Source organism: Colius striatus, chromosome 20 (assembly GCF_028858725.1).
Source record: "Colius striatus isolate bColStr4 chromosome 20, bColStr4.1.hap1, whole genome shotgun sequence".
Classification (NCBI taxonomy): Eukaryota; Metazoa; Chordata; class Aves; order Coliiformes; family Coliidae; genus Colius; species Colius striatus.
This window is the reverse complement of record NC_084778.1, coordinates 5,407,523-5,425,340: the sequence shown is the minus strand read 5'-3', so window position 1 is coordinate 5,425,340 and position 17,818 is coordinate 5,407,523. Positions and strand designations below refer to the sequence as shown.

General features: G+C 38.5%; 1 protein-coding gene across 1 annotated transcript in view; it reads right to left on the bottom strand.

Moving 5' to 3' along the window:
* The window catches only part of MED13 (mediator complex subunit 13), a 56,334-nt gene that overhangs the window by 14,571 nt on the left and 23,945 nt on the right, over positions 1–17,818 (bottom strand). Inside the window, exons 4-16 of the mRNA XM_010207908.2 lie at positions 15,289–15,434; positions 14,036–14,233; positions 12,988–13,182; positions 12,025–12,187; positions 11,619–11,729; positions 8,974–9,657; positions 5,642–5,858; positions 4,966–5,050; positions 4,514–4,635; positions 3,233–3,323; positions 2,846–3,060; positions 2,186–2,382; positions 74–990 (exon numbers count right to left, since the gene is read on the bottom strand). Of these exons, the coding sequence (XP_010206210.2) occupies positions 74–990; positions 2,186–2,382; positions 2,846–3,060; positions 3,233–3,323; positions 4,514–4,635; positions 4,966–5,050; positions 5,642–5,858; positions 8,974–9,657; positions 11,619–11,729; positions 12,025–12,187; positions 12,988–13,182; positions 14,036–14,233; positions 15,289–15,434 (3,341 nt within the window). The remainder of the gene's footprint in view (positions 1–73; positions 991–2,185; positions 2,383–2,845; positions 3,061–3,232; positions 3,324–4,513; positions 4,636–4,965; positions 5,051–5,641; positions 5,859–8,973; positions 9,658–11,618; positions 11,730–12,024; positions 12,188–12,987; positions 13,183–14,035; positions 14,234–15,288; positions 15,435–17,818) is intronic.

The following is a 17,818-nucleotide window of genomic DNA, read 5'->3' as shown; positions in this document are numbered from 1 at the left end:
CCAATACTTACTAAGAAAACAAACCCTTATAAAATTAAGAGGTGGACAAGTAGAAGCTGTTTTCAATATTTACCATTTCTTTTTGACCAATGGTGCAAGCAAGTAGTTTTCACAAGTGCTTCATCAACTTTTCCTCCTGACATATTGTCCATGAACTGCCGTCCATGTTCCAAGGCCAAGTAGCAGTCATTGCAACAATCCCTTTCTTCTACACGTACCAGGTTGCTAACTGCACCAACTTTGGGAATGGAATCTTGATCTGCTGCCCCAAACGGTGAGAACAAGTTGGTGCATTGATCCTGCAGCAACAGTATTAACTCATCGGGCAGTTTCTCAGGTTCTTTCAGTCCTCCACTGCCGTGCTCAATAGAAGTAGCTCTGAGAGCTTCAAAGCGTTTTTCTGCTTCTTTGCCGCACTCTGTGTTACGTCCTAAAATATCCAATTCATCTTCAAGAAACAGTCCAGAACTGTTGCCAAATTTCCTATTCATAACAGCACTGAAACCACAGGTACACCTATACTGGGCCTCTTGTGTTGGATCAGGAATGTAAACTCCAACATCAGCACCTTTGATGTTCATATTGCAAACACATATGCAGCAGCTGTCAAAGTTACAGTCTTTGAAGAGATTCATTACAGACTCTGAGAGGATGAGATTCACATAAAGACTGTGTGCCTCTGGAATGGAAGGCACTGTTGCAGGTTCAACAGAATTAAGCGGTCTACACGTCGATGGCGTGGAAGCTGGCGAGTATAAATCAGAGTTCTCGTATTTGACTGAACCCTGTGCACTTGCAGGTCCACCAGCTCCACGAGGTGTTCGAGGAGTCCTTGGTGTTCGAGGAGTTGGGAAACGAGGGGTAGAAGGAGAAGGGAGAATTCCAGCTCCGCTGTTACTGGGAGGTGCGCTGCTCGGTGGCATCCCAAAAGGAGTATGAGTTTGTGGTGTGTATGCAGGGCCATACTCTTGATCCATAGTGCTTCCATCGCTGACAGCAGCCACAAGAAGAAGGAAACATCTTAAGTACATAACACACTAGTTTTGAAGTTTAAGTCTCAAGTTTCTAAAGAAGGACCCTCCCAATTAATATCTGCTTTGTAAAAACCAGTCTTTCAAAATCCACAGAAAGACTTTCATTCTCTAGGGAACTTCAAGAGCATTTGTTTTAAATGACTTCGCAGGACGCCCACTGGCAGCACTGTTAAAGAATCTTTCCCTGCCTCCTTTCGTCTTTCCTTTGCATGCGAAACAAGCGTGGTCAGAATAAATCATAAATTCCCTGACTGTATGGAGTCTAAAGGACACCTTTTTTATTCATGTCTTATTTACACATTGTGTTGACACATGGTAAGAAAATACGCTGGGTCTACTAATAGCGGATTCAGTTGGATCCATGAGGAAAGCATCATCTGGAAGCATTTAACATTTTCTTTCCTAAGCAGCTGAGTACCTCCAAAGCCCTATATGGCTAATGATACCTGGAGATATATTGCTGATGAATGACCCTAAGAGAAGACACATCAGTTTTTACTCTAAGATTAATATTCATAAAGTTTTATCAATAAATACATCCCTTCCTTGCTCCCTAATGCATTTACACCAGCTACTAATGCAAAAGAGAAGGAGGAATAAATATTTCCTTCAAGAACTGCCAGCAAGACCATTGCTACCAAATGCAGATTACAGAAATGTCTACTGCAATACTACTGTTACCAGGCAATGTCACACCAGGCATAGCTTCCAATCAAAGGAAATGTTTCCCTCGTCCCAGTACAGCTGAGGTTATTGCTATTTGAGAAAATAATTTAAGAAACAGAAGCACCACCTAAGCCCTTACAGTATTTACACCACCACCACAAAAACAGAGTCCCAAGTTCACATTTATCTTGATTGTTACCATGTTCATTACTTATTAAAACTGGACTTGCATCATTAAGCTTCCACAAGAAACCTTCAAACAAGGCAACAAATACAATGTATGCACAGCTAAGAAGCTATTTGAGAAGACAGACCCTTACAGTGAGGTTTAATCACGAGGATCTCTTTAAAGGCTGTCACTTGTATAAACACAGTGTGTCTTGACACATATTTCTCATTACAGATTTCAACAAAATAAATTTAGGGGCACTTCCTCTATGTAGTGTGGGTAACTGACCACCTTACAAAGCTGAAACGAGTCGTACCCATCTTTGATGAATGGCATGGCAGGTCCTGGAGGAAGTAAATCCAGCTTTCCCACAGCCCAGCTCTGGCGATAAATGCATTCTTCTGGCAGTTTGATGGGAGGAAGACACTGGCTGGGAAGTGTCTTCAATGGTGCAAACATGGAACATCCCACTAAAGCTTGGCAGTTCTCAGGTTTATAAACATAAGAATAATCCTAGAAGTTAGACATAGCAAAACATCAGCATGTAAGTTAGATCACTTCAGCAATTAAAATGCTTCTCAAACGTCACCAAGTTCAAGCAGCAGCTCTTTAATATTAAACCTTGATACAGCTAATATCTCTGCCAAAGAGAAAGTCAGATTATTTATACACACATCATTCACACCCATGGTTCTCCAAAAAGCAATATGCCAACACAAAGCAATGAACTACAACTACTGAAATGCATTCCTTAATCTCACTAATAGCTAAGTATATACTACTCTTTCTTGAAGTTTAAGAGGTAAAATACTGTATACTACATACTACATTGTGCATTACCTACCCCAGCATAATGCAGGATACAAGTTGAAATGTGTACTGAATTTCCCACAAAGATCCCTTATTTTATCAGGATTAAGTAATAAACTGAACAATAATCATTAGAAGCATTTATCAGACTTTCAACACTACCTACCTTTATTTCAGCAGGTTTGGGGCTACAGAAACCCTCATCTACTTCAATTCTGAACTGAGCTCCCACACTAGAGCTGTTCCCTTCAAGTACTGTTCCTCCAAGTGTAGTGTCCATACTGCCATATTCCTTATTATTCATGTTCATTGGAGAAAATCCCATAATATGTTGTTCCAATGAAGGTGGAGTTGGATACATTTTATGGAGATCTGCAGTGCCTAATTTCAGATTAGAAGTAGGCTTTAGAGCATGAAAACATTTTGAAGTATCTCATTTGTCTTAAAATTTCAGAGGGGCAAATGAAGCATATGTTTCCAAATCCCCACAACATATAAGCCATCAAAAGTTTAGAGATAGTGTTCTATACAGAAGAAAGCAATTAAAGCTTACTTATGCATGACAGTGGGTCTAGATTTCCTGCTTTTGCCTCTTTGCAGTTGGATTTGTCATCAGCTCCATTCACTGTTCTTTTAGATCCAGGCTACAAAAGATAAGAAGTATTGTAATGAAAATCACCTCAGACACAAGCATGTGGGCATATCTCCTGGTAACAGGAATTTTCACATGTAATGAACATACAAAGCTGAGACTTCATATAATGTTTAGAAAAATAAATCAGAAGCCAGTGCTAGTGGTTGAGGTTACACTTGTCCTCCCTTAATACTTCTAACTCAGAGAATGTGCTCCTATCAAGTCATAATGCCATTAAAGTGAAAGATCAGTTATAAAACAACTCCCAGCCTGCTAGCAGACATATTAAAAAAGCTAAGTAGGGTTGCCCACAATCTATCAGAAAAAAACATACACACTCCCAAAGCTATGCTAACATTACTTGTGTTACCACATGAACAGGAAAAGCAAAGATAAAGAAACACAAATCCTGGAACAAGAAGTATAGTGAAGAAAAGCTGTTGATATTAAAAGAACAAGAGATATTTTACAATGTTTAGACAGTACTAAAGCCTATAGAAAATAAAAGGCTTCATATTTAAGAGCAAATACACTTGCTTTATGTAATGATGACCTTTGATAGCTATTAAGATCCTTCAGCCCTTATTCAGCTACAGGTCCCATTAAAGTTGATGGGCATTTTGTCTGGGTAAGGGGATTTAGGACTAAGCATGGAGCAAAGAACAGTTCAGAAAACATAACTCACTACAAGCAGCATCAAAACAGAAACTAAAAAGATAAGAGATTCAGAGCTATCAGAGACTGCAAGAGAAACTGTTCTAAAATAATAGCTGCTGCAATAAAGCAGCTTATTTGGCAGAATATCCATGTGACTAAATGTCTCTTCCCATTCACAAGTTTTTCTTTTGTTTCAATATTACCTTTATCAACTAGCTAAATAGAACTTAGCCCATAGGAAACAGGCACTTATACCACTGTTGAATCTATAAAAATACAATTAAAGATGTATTCCAGAAGCATACACTGTCTGGATAGTAAGGCTATAAGATCAAAAGCTTGTTTGTATCAAAAATATGATTGTATGAGTCAACTAGAACAGTAGGTCTGCTACAGAGAAGCCACAGCACTTGCTTATATGCACATATTGCAACCTCTCCTACAAATGCCTAAAAAAGCCCAATGCAGAAACCATGAAAACCCATACTTGTTCCTTCCAGGTTTTTTGTCTGGCAGCTGCCACCGTTTTTGCACATCACTTACTGTTAGTTCGTCTTCATCAGAATTGAAGAGATTGTCAAGGTCAGTGTAAGAGACCACTAAGTCTGTTTCATGGAACAGGCTCGTTGATGCAGTGCGAGCATGAGCAGCAATACGTTGGGCATCTATAAAGATAAACAAACGTTACAAAAACACTGGCAATCTTAAGAACTATTTCCACAGCTGGGAATGGGGAGGGGGAGAGGGGAAAAACCCTAGTGTGTTCTCAGCTTGCCTCGTCTATCTTAACACATATGTAAGTTCCCCTGAATTTGATGAAATTTAGGCTTTTTAGTCAACATTTCCCAAGGTGCAATAAAGGTATGTTCCAAGGAGATTCCTAACACTGAAAGGACAGGGAAATACAAACTACAAAGGAAAAACTTACTAGCTTATTAGAATCTATTGATTAATCAAGAGATCATTAATATAGCACAATTAAAAGTCTTTTTTACCTTGCTTGACAGAAGGACTAAATAGAGACATAGCATCCTCTCCTTCATGGGATAAAACTGTAACACTAGATGTCCCATCCTCAGCCTATTAAAAAAAAAAGGTGTAAAAATTTGCTTAAATTAATTGGGATGGGGGGGGGGCATTTTGTCTCACAATGGGAATTCTTGTACACATGAAAAGTATCAGGTTCTCATTAGCCTTCTAGCTGGAAGTCTGGCTAGGGGTACTTGCTCAGGGAGAAGAAAGCTTGGAATACAGACAATGTACTAGCAACACACAGATAAGAATGTAAACCTTAGATTTTGTGCTGGGCATAAATTTAAAAAGCAAGTTGTGGATTATTGCTCCAATATCATATTGAAAAACACTTGATATCAATTGCTCTACATTAACTGTAGCAGTTATTGAATGAAATCCTCCATACCAGCAGTTCACACAGATAAATTTGTTCATTAGGACTAGTTGTAGTTCATATACAAGTTCCTAATGCAGTTATATTTTCTCCTTTTCAGAAAGTGTACTTTTAAGTATTATTTCATTGATCATTTCTGCTAGAATACAAGGTTCTTTCCAACATAATTCTAAATACACAGAGAAGGATCTAAATTACATTTAGCAACTAAAGCAATTTGGTTTAATCTCATCACTGATTTGTATTCTCACTCCTTTACTCACCTTGTGTTTCTTCCCCACTTCCCTCTCCATGTTCTGCCTATCTTTTTTACTGTCAGGAAATAAGAATTCCACATCACCATCAACAAAGGCATAAGGATCGATTTCAGGTTCCTGGTCGGCTTCCGTCGCTAAGCCTGCTAGGTATTGGATTTTACTCTGATACTGTTGCACCAGTTCATCTGAAACCTTTAAAGGTTTCCTACATTGCACCATTAATCTGAACAAAAGAAAAAATAATGATCAGAAAATATTATTTACTGTTTATTATGTAGAAATATTTTTGCTGTCACACAACCTTTACAAGAGATTCACCTTCCCCTCCCACTTTCTTCCTTTCCACCTTGGCTTTAGAAAACTTTCTGGGAAAAAGATTAAATCATTAGTCATTTAATATAACCTCCTTACACAAGTCAGATAGAGCAGTGTGATTCATTCTGCCCATATCTCCTCAAGCATTGTCAATTCATATAAAGATTAGTAATTTATCCAGGTCATAGCTGTCATTTATTATAAAGTGCAAATGTGTTCAACTATCTATATCTGCTAAAAGATATTCACCAGGTTAAAACAAATTACTCATTGCCATTCCTCATCCATGTCCAAACAAATTATCAGGAAAAAGTGATTAAACTGGAATTTTCCATATGTTAAGAATATAATTCCTGAGTATTTAATTCATTTTAATGTATAAAGTACATCAACCCTCCCACTACACAGCCCTGTCTAACACAACAAACACACCCAAGTTCTGTTGGACACAAAGCCTGGCTATCCAAAAAAAAAAGAAAAAGCCCAGACATCCATTTCTCCTCTGAGAGACCAGAAAAAGAAGTGTGATACAGAACAATTCAAGGAGCTCAACCTTGAAATTCTGCACACAAAAAGGACAGCAACTCCTCAGAGTCCTCCTCACCGCCTTGTACATCCCTGTCAATGTGTGGTGTACGAGAAAGGACACGGAAACTGTTTTACTTTGCCAAATGACTTCCTAGAAATAAACTTTCCAGTGAAACATCTCCCAGTCAACAATACGGTCAAATCCATCCATGCTAGTCACTCATGCTCAATAAAATCTTGCTTTAGGCATGACTGCCCCAGACAGCAGTAGAGTGAGGTGGCTCTGTGGCAAGCACCGTTGGCATTTAAGTCTGGAGCAGCACTTGATGGAGTTGAGTTGGGGATCTCTCTTTTCTAAACCCTACAAAAATTATCATCAGAAAAAACAGAAAAAAGATGGAAATTGCTTTCTAGGAGCAAGAAATCAAACACCAGGAAAAATACATCGTGAGAGCAAGCAGCTGTTTCCAATATTTTTGACCACCAAAGAGGAAGAGAAGGAAATAGATACTCTGGGGGGGGGAATAATAAATATATATATTCAATAAAGTGTTAAATCAAACTAGAAGCCATACAAGGACAGACCATATCTTGAACTGAATAAAGAAGATTGTGAATTAGAGCATATCTCTCTCTAGTCAGATGAAATGAATTCAAGGGGAAAAAAAATTGCTAAAAATCATATAAATGCACATCTTGAAAGAGCTGAGACATGCACTAGCTAATGTAAACTCTTCAACAGTGAACATAAAAGATATGGCTAAGAAAATGTGTATGAGAACAGACCAACAGCCACAGCATATTTACTTCTCACAGCTTTCCTACATAGCAAAATCAATATGACTGCCATCAGTGGCTTTCCACTGCCAGCAAGAAAACAGATAATCAACATACAATTTCAGTCTTGTGAGTCTCTGCTTTAACTGTTCTACCACCAATTAAGTACAATAAACTTCTACAAGGGAAAAAAACCCACCTCAATAATTTGGTACTGGTCACATTAAGAGTCTCCTTTAACCTGAACAGCAGAAAAACCAAATTTTGACCCAATACAATCAACAGCAAGTGAGTTGAGAGAGGCAGTTCTGGGTGTATTCAAGATGCATTTTCTTAATTCCTCAATCACAAACTTAGGCCAATGTTTGTCACCTCTGCATCCACGTTCCAACTATGTTAAGACTGCTATTAACTGTCAGCACCTGCTGCTTCCCATTACCCTCTGTTCCCGCAGTATGTCCTCACAAGGAAGAGTTGCAAAAGATGTACTGCATCAGAAACTCTTCCTGTCCAACAGCAAAGGAGACACAACCCAGAAGGCCAAGTGGTTTAGTTTCAGGATTTTGTTCTCATGTTTGGGGTTTTTTTAGATGAGTGGTGGTCACCTTTTTGGACAACCACCACCTTTTTGGAGGAGTTTGGTTTTGCTTTAATTGGTGAAGGAAATTCATATAAGTTTTAGCACTAATTATTTTCCTCCACTGCCATAATTTATTAGAACTTGGGCAGTGTCAAAAAAGTGGCCAATTCATTTATCCTTGAAACAGATAGCAGAGTACAAGCTTTTCAGACCCAGTGCTAGATAAGCTAGATAACACTGGCTTTCAGAAACAAATTCTATTCATTTAACCTTTTCTAAAATAACTAGAGACTATATATTTTATTTCAAGACAGTATTAACCTCTTAAAATAAATAAACCTTCTCAATATATTTCCTGTAGCTCAAAGGCTGGGGTTCTAACACAGACCTAGTGTGATTGTCTCAATATTTCTTCAAGCTAGACAAGTTCTGTTTAATGAATGAAGGTTTCCTATATGATCTCAAGTCCAAGAGCAATAGTAGTAGACAAGCCAGTCACTTTGATAACCTCAGATCCTTAACCCTTTGAATGACACAAAACCCACCATATACAAGAACATCAGTTGACGTTGCTTACTCCAAATAGAAACCCATGATACTAGGAAGTAGTTGCAGCATACACTAAAGTTAATGTCTTCCAGGAAAACAGATTAGTTCCTCATTGTTCCTACCAGCCATTTAAATACCAGCTTTCAAAGCCTAAGAGCTCTTCTGAATAAAGACAAGAACAAAACCGAGGTGAAAGAAAGTCGATCTTTAACAGATTAAGCCTGCAGCTGAGACCATCCATGTATTCAAGAAAGTGTTAAAATAAGACAAGGTTGTTTGTTTTGGACAGGACAGGGATGAGACACTTCAAGTCCCAAGTAAGCATAATTTTGCTACAGATTAATCTTACAATAGAAGAATTAACTTCACTGCCATCTGCTGAATCCAGAATTCTAATGAGAGAAAGGTGGAAAAATCTGATGACATATTTGACTGTGCTTTGTGCTCATGTTTCATACCTTCTTGTACACACTCAGCATTACTACTCAGCTTTAGTGACAAGTTTGCTTGTAACGAGAAACTACCGCCCTTGGCCTTCCGTTTCCTCACTTTGTCACACATTATTACCACAGTATTAAGCACTACTTACTCTGTAACTGATGTTACATTTTCCTGTCCAGCAGGTATTACTGGATCATCTCTCAACTTATCATTTGGAAGCTGAGGTGGTAAGAATTCCACATCCTTTTTCTTTGGAACTTTATAATACTTCCAAGTAGTATCAGCTTCATCTTCTTCCAAATTCACCGCAGTACCAACATACATTGTAGGCTCTATGACTTCAGGAAACTGAGCTGGAAAAGGCTGAGGCAAGCCATCCAGTCTGTCCTCCATCGTTTTTGTGGGAACCAAGGGGTCTGGTGTTGGCATCTGGTAGAAATGTTGACTCTGAGGAGTGGAAGGAGCTTTAGCTACCCCTTCATCAACGACGTCACATGGGTGAGGACTAAGAGGCGGCGGCTGAGGTGAATTTGCCATTTCAGCATTATGCATCTGAGGAGTCTTTGCTACATCATTAGTTCGGATATTTGAAAATCTCACTTGACTGTCTGGTGCAGTCATCACAAGCCTCTGACTCGCTGAATCTGCCTCCATGGCAACATCATCACTGATAGATACACGATGATGAAAAGGAGTCAAAGGGCGTTTCTGTGGCTTATCCCCTTTGTCTTGCTTCTCATTTGTCTTGTGCTTTGGAGCTGCTTGCTGTTGTTGGCCCACAGGTGGTGCCTGCCCCTGTTGACCTGAATTTCTTGGTTTGAGATTTTTGTGCCTGCAGAATTAATATAGGAGAGAATATTTTACATTAATCTTTCGAATATGTCTATCATGTTCTTTTTCACTAGATAAGAACCCGCTTCTAAGCCATTACACAGTTGATTATAGAAGTCTGAAACTGATACTATTCTGAAGTGAAGCTGCCTCTTTCTGACCATCAGTTAATTCAAATGACTTGAATAGCTTTGCAAGATTTTAGAATACCATTTAAAAAAGAAAGAACTGTAAAAGCTGTCCTATAAGCCAAACACACACATAGTCCTCGTAACTCAAGACAGTATTTTATAACTGCTTTTAACAGAAATAGATTGTCACATGAACATGTTGTCACTTTTAACTTCTGCCAACACTGATGAATCAGTAGAACAACATATGAATTAGTGAAGGACTTGTTGCATTCAAGCACCAACACAAACCAATGGTGATTTCCAAGTCTCTATGGGTCAAGGAGTGGAAAATCAACATCAAGAATCTAGAAGCCAAGCTGAGTCCTACAAAAGCTATTTCAAAGCTTTTGTAGCTATTTACCTACAAATTCAGCAAGCATCAAAAAAAATCCCCTCAATGTCTCAATTGCATTACAGTTAGCTTTTTTCCCCAGTATAAATGCACTTGAACTTAAACATTTCATCTTGAAGTTCAAGATGCCAACTGCCTAGATCATCTGACAGAATGAGACACAGGAAATAAAAGCCTAGAGTTAAATGTTTATGATTAAGCTATTGAACTGTATGTACATCCTTAGTGTCTGGATATTGTTTGGCATTCTTCCATTAGGGAAGTTAAGCAGCAGGCAGTTTGCATTAAAAAAAACAGGATAAGGCAGGAATAAAAGGTAAAAAGGTATCAAAATTTGTTTTTACTTTAATTTTTCATAAATGGTTTTAAATATTTGCAATTTCTCTTTGCAACTGCATATTTCTAATCCATATCTCACATTTAATTGTTTTCTCTTTAAGGAGAATTGAGATATGATAGCACTACTTAACAGAACATTTAATCCTCCTCCATCTCCCAGCTCTTCTCAGGACACAAAAGTACTCCCACAGAACTAAAACCAACCATTTCAATACAAGAGGAAAAACCAGATTTCTTCTGAAATGCTACATCCTCCATATACTCATTTTTTTAAGATTCCAGTATTCATTTCAAGGTAATCCGTGTAAGATGTGAATCAGAAAAAGCATTTAAACCTTTGCAGCACTTTGAGTCACCTTAAGATTAGTATTCTACCATAAATACAGAAATTGAGAATTCACTTAAATTAATATTTCCATTTATTTTAGACACCTATATTAACAGCCTGTGTTATTGCACAGTTTCAAAGCAGAAGCCATAACAAAACCTGGAAGCTAAATTCAGAGTTTGCCCATGTTTTGATCCATTTCCCCACTCCAGCTAATATAAAAACCCCATATATGGGCAATGAACTCACAGAAAAGCAGTTCTATTACAGCCATCCATGGAATGCTCTATTCCCCTAAAAGCCAAACCCATTTGAGGGTTGGCTTTTTTTCATATTCATGAAGACACAATGTGACAATCATCTTGCTGATGATTTCTTCCTTCAAGGCTGATGCCCCAGCCCTCTAGAAAAAGTTCTTAATTCCTAAATAAATAGGCATTCCCTCTCCACCGCAGTCCAAGAAAATTGTCCATGAGGTCATTTCTACCCATACACAGGCCTAAGGAATTCGAGCTCGAGACTCGGGAATTGTCACTGAACTGCCAGTATGTCCACTCAGATGATTCACATGAATAAAAACTCTGCATTATCTTATTGGGCAGAGTTTCAAGACCTACAATGACATTAAGGACAGAAGAGACAAATTTTGTTAGAGCTTTCCTACAAGCAGCTATTGCTTAATTACTCCTAAAGGAGTCATCACGAGTCCTCTCCTGAGCACTTCAATCTCTCTGTACATTGTTGGACTGCAGGTTTGCCAAGTACTGTACCTTGAACAATTGCAATTTGTCCTCTGTGTGGCTTCAACAAAATCCCAGGATGCTACCTTGTCAGCTGTCTCCTCATCACACAAGCCATTTGACGTAGCAGAATACTTTCTCCTAAGATTCAATATCAGGAGAGTTACTTTGGATCAATGTATGCTCTTTCCTTATCTTCTGTCAAACCTCAGGAGCAGTTTTGTGACATAGGATTCATTGAATTATAAATAGCCTTTTACTAACATATTAAACTGAGAACTGAAACTCTAGCTAGGAACAAATTAACTCAGTAATAAAACATTTTAAAGAAGAGTAAAGCATCTTCTACTAGCAGCCACAACACCTTTAACAGAACTGTTTTCTACAGTGAACAAGATACCACAGGTATTTTTAGCTTCACAAAATGAGTACATACTTGTTCTGTGCTCTGTTCATATTGCATTCTTGCCAAACTCTGTCCACCACTTGATTGGCTAGCTTTCTAGGTATTTTGCCACCATGATGACTAGTACTGTCAGAGATAAATCCATCAGAAACTGAAGAAAACTTCACCCACTTCTGGGCAGATTGAGCGTCAACTGAAAAGTGGGACCAAAGGAAACAGTTTCAGGCAATGAGGTGATACACTTACAATCACTATTACTTCAATTCAATCAGGAATATCACAGGAAGAAAAAATATCTTCTAAACTCAAGGTAGGAAATAAAAACAAGCAAGGTTCATTTTAATAGGAAAAGAGCACCATACATGTTTATGTTATAACCAGGTTGGCCTTTCTTTATCTTCCAAGAACCTATAGACATGAAAGAAAAAACTTGAGCAAATCTGTGGCAAGCTTACCAGCATTACTTTAAATATTTTAAAAAGGTCAAACAATGGTAAGAGAAGATCTTGAGGGGGTGGGAAAAAAAAACCAACAACAAAACCTCTTCTGCACAAGAACAACTGTGTGTAAAGCCACTCAAAACTATCAGAGAGCCTATCCTCTTTGGCTTCAAGTGGTTTACCATAACCACTACTCACACACAGTTCAGAGGGCCCACAGCCTTAGTGGAAACTTCACTCTGAAGAATCTTCCCTTGACAGGGAAAAAGGCTGAAAACATCACTTTGCTCACCAGTGACACAATGCACAATGAAGTTTATACATACATGCACACAAACACAGAAAGGGAAAAGAAAAACAAAACCAAACACTTGTCCACAGAAATTTCCCACAACAATTAAAACTAATTTTAGTACAACAGACTTACAACTAAAGAAATGTGATCTTTAGTCACAGGTCAGTTGTACATCTGAACCCTTTCCAAACACTGCTAAGATGGCTAGGAGAAACCATCAAAATGATTTCCCCAATGCAGAAGCTAATTTTACTATACCTGTTTGAACTTCCTCTGGTGATGTTGGTGGAGTCAGAGTTACTGAAGACATGGCAGGATCTCTTGTGGAAGCAGGCACTTGGTGGACACCCAAGCAAGTAGTTGAACAGTGAGATGCCCCTACAGTACTAGGAGCAGGGATGTCTGTTTGAGGAACTAGAACGAAGCATGCTGGGTATACCATTCGCACACCGGCTGAAGAAAAAGGAGCAAGTTGATTTTCAGTTGTTTACCAAAAACTTATATTTAAAGTCATCATCAGATAGATCATTTTACCAGCCACTTTTAAGTTTATCTCCCATTTGTACCTACTATCCTGGTAGTATCCCTGGACAAAAGATCTCTGCTATCACCCTCATCATTATGAAGGTTCATGGTTGGCTTTACACAGAAGATTTGGGTAAATGAATAAATAGAGCTTTGTATATAGAGGTGGAGACAGCCCTACAATGCTACTCTTGCATCTATCATTTTGTTTTACAAAGAGGACTGAAAATACACATTTTATTTTCACGTGACACTAACAATTTTCCCTTTCCCATCATCATCAGGATCTCCAGCCATCACTGCAATACAAGCTTATAAAATCCATTACAGAGAAATTACTACATTAGTTGGCAAATCAAAGGTCAATAGCCCACAGCAGAGGAACAAACTACAATATTTTAGGAAGAGCAGCAGATAAATGCAGTGTCTGAGAACGTTAAGTTTTCCAGGATTGTGATTTTGCACAGAATCTGACAGAGGACAACATGGTTTTAATGCATCTGACATGTCAACAGTGATGGTCTAGGGTTTTTATTCATATTAAAAACAATCTTGCTTCTCAGGTCATATAAACACCTCCCAGTAACAGGTCTGCAAAACCAACTTTTAAGCAGCCACTCATTTTAGATAATCCTGAGCATTAAACAGAAATAAAAACCAGACCAACAGCACTTGCAAGTATTTGTAAGGAGAATAAAATGGGGTCACTTCTGCATTCAGAACTTTGCAGACCTAATCAGCCAGTCTACTTCAGTAACTAAAAGGTAAACACGGCACTCACCAACAAGGACTTCAACAGCAGCTAAAGAATCATCCTCCCAATCCATTTCTTCTTGTTTTTCTTCTGATCCCTCCTTCAAGTTAGATGTGACAGGATAGAATTGTTTCCATTCACCAATAAGCTTTTTTGTCGATGAATCAGAAAGCTTGAACGACTGCCCTGTGAGCGTGCCATTTAATCCAAACGGACTTAGAATAACTAAAAAGGTAAAGGAAAACACATTGGAGATTGTATCTAACCAAAATTCAGTCTTCCCCACTGAAACAGCATCACTGTTATTTAAGTCACACCGAATAAACAACTCGCCATTGGTAAGTCAGAATTGCACCCTAATCACATTTTACTACACTGCACACGTTGTTGGCAAGAGGTGCACATTGTTAAATGTAGGTGTACTGTAAGAATCACAGTACCACAATCACAATTACAAATTCATCTCTTTAAACAAGCAACTCTTGGCTAGCCAGGAGTCTTTAAGGTACATGTAGGAAAAAGAAACACTATTTTTAACTCTGACAGAGTCAAGGTGTTTCCCCGGCCTTTCATTCTGCTTGATACAGTTACAACAATGTATAGACAGGGATGTAATCTGCTTCATGTTTAGTCTTGTCCACATTAGGAACCCACAGCTGTTGTTAAATTGCATTCAAAAAAAGCAAGCTTGGACACTGAGCATGAATAAACAAGGGCAGTGTGTGGTCATGCAGGAGGACTGAGCTCTATAGCCAAGATAAGTGTGCCTAAGATAGGAATGATCAAAGAGCCCACTGACCAGACTCAGGCCCCATCGCTCCTCTGTCATCAAGAGCATAGCCTGCATCTGCTGGTGGAACCAAAGGAATTTACAGGCAAAAAAGAGCCACATAAAAGGGGTCAGGGGAGTGAATAGGTTAAATATGTTGAACCACAAATGGATTTCTAAAAGAGGAGTCAATTAAGATATGTGGGGGTTGAAAAAGCAAAACATCTAAGTCACCAATAGGGCAGTACTTGGAAATCAAGTTTGTGTCATGAGGACAACTTATTTGGCTACATGCCAAGAGATGAATGTGGAAATCATCCACCTGCAGAAGAGCTGAGACACATCAACTGACTTCTAATTATATCATGACACAGGACATTTAGGGAGAATGCATAATCAATACAAAACAGGTAACGCCTCTGCTCCTACTTCCAGCCTTTGCCAGAAGGCATTCTCAGCAACTTGAAGGATTGATTCCTTTCAGTACTCACTAATAACTGGCAAAACCCACCTTGAAAAGGGCTGTTAGACTGCTGGGCCAGAGTGAGATGTTCTTCACTAAGCAGGTACACCGGCTGATGCTGACTGATTTCCACACTGGTGCAAACATTGCTATCTCCATGTAAGAAGAAGGTGAAGGAGCAGGACAAGTGCTCGCTGGGGAAAAGAAGCAGGGAGAGTGCAATGGGTGGACAGAAAAAAAAAAGAATCCTAAGTATAGAACTTAAAATCAGCTGCTGGCTTTCTCAGTGGTTTGAAGGCATTTCCTCCTGAAAAATTCATTAATGAAGTAATAAAAAATCCCTTCTATTTAAATAGCAAGAAAATATTAAATACATGTTCCCTTGAAGTGTTTGCAAAGCATTCTGGCACTGAAGACAAATCCCAAAGATTAATCAGTTAGAAAACAACAGACACTAAGTTATCACTCTATTTAGATTGCTACTTTTTATTTTGAGATCTGGAAGAAATGCAAACCACAATTTTTCACAAGACAAAACCCCTATAACTTCATACTTTAATATCTGACACATTTAAAATCTATTAAAATATTTATGAACATATATTAATTTTAATGAGGTTGTATCTAGGTTTTCCTGTCACAGATACACTAAGTAGAATTTATATTTTCAGATTCATTTTTAATAATAGCCAACAAGTCACTTATTTCAAAGCAGGAAGAATGGCAACAGCTTTGATAAGTTGGTTTGTTGCTTTTTCTTTTAAATGGAATGTTATCTTCATGTTCCCAAAGCCAGTCAAGTAACTAAAAATGGAATTCCATACCTACACAAAAAAGGGAAGCTCTAATCAATTAAAAAAAAAACAAGCTGAAGTCATTGTTAACTGAAGCCATTAAAGCAAGTATCGAAGTTTACTATCAGATGTTTCAATGACAGTTTCTCTCAGTCCAATGTGTTTCAGAAAAAACACCACAAACACTACACCCCCTTTATGTAACTAATTCAGTGCTATTTTCACAGTACTCTATGTAGGTACCAGTTAGCAGCTCCATGAAATCCTCTGCCTCCCAAGATCACGCTTCAGAGACTTCTCAATTTCTGCAGCTCTGATAGCTTTTGTTTGGTTATAAAAAAATACATAGATAAATCCCTGCAAGTACAACTAGCAAAATATTTTATGTTGCATCCAAACCAATGCAGTGGTTTATGTGAAGTATATTTTTCCAATTTTGATTAAAAGGTAGGAACAGAGCAAGGCAAAAAAAAAATAAAAGCAGCTGCCTGCCAGGACTTCCCAGCAGCAGTACATCTTCATATCCAGTTCCATCTGAAAAAACTTCTTATTCTTTTTAATGAAGTTGTACAGGCAAAGCAATTTCCAGTTATATTAGCTACAAGTTATTTCAAGTGTCTGCCAGACTAATACAGTCCCATAGGAAAAGAACAGATGTTTAAAAGCAAGAAGATGCTATTCACATTTGACATTAAATTAGGGCCACCATCTCAGTAACAGAAGAATCAAAGTCAAGGAGAAGCTTAAAATTACTTCATAAACCACTGAACAGAAAATAAGGAATGTACCACCAAGCACCTGTTCTGAGGGAAAAAAAAAATAACAAGGGAAAACCAGACTAAATTAAGATAGCTGGTATTAGTGCAGTTTTTGCAAGGTCAAACAGAAGACACTCCATGAACTACCATAGCCTAAAATGACTACATGAATGCAAGACCACCATCTCACCCAAAAGACTTTATCAGCTAAACAGCCAGGATGGTGTGCGTGTTCTCTGACCTCCTAAAAAATATATCAGCAGAGCTCCAGGCAAGAACAACTGACAAACTCCAAGTACCTGAGCTACCCTAGTAAAATGCAACCTCCACGGGCTGTTACTGCGTACATCTTCAGTGTCAATTCCAAGAGGTTTCTTTCCTCCACCAGCAGGGAGATGGTGAGACAGCGACCAGTAAGGAGGGAAAAAAGCGTCAAAACAAAACACAACTCGTTTTTGGAATTGACACGGTCTGTTCAGTCCATGGAAGCAGAGAAATTGCTTCACTGAGGCTCGCTCCAAAGACTCAAAGAGCAGCCAGCAGAACAGGCACTACAATGAAAACAACAGCTACTGTGTTAAATACATGGCTTTGACTACCAGCAGATTTAAAGTTAGGGACCTAAAACACTGCAAGGATGAGAGAACCCACAAACTGTTCAAGGAGGAACAGGAAACACATTTTTTATTAAAGTAACTTAAAGCAGGCCATGAAGGACACTTAGTGAGGAACTGCTCTAAGCAGCTGGCCCTGTCTGAAGCATAACAGTTTTCAAGGTGGCAGTAGGCTGATCTGTAATTCCATTTTAATTCTGCTTTAGGAACAAAATCATCAGGACCCAGACACATAAGTGAATTCACTGTTCATTGACCACTATGTAGCACAATCACTTCAGTGACCCAACTGTGGCCAGAATACTCCACAAAGGCAAAATAACAGTGCTCAGGAATCCAAATACAGTTAGTTTCCAAACTGCATTGATGATGGAGCTAAGCATCTTGCTGATGATTTCAAGTTCAAGTGAAG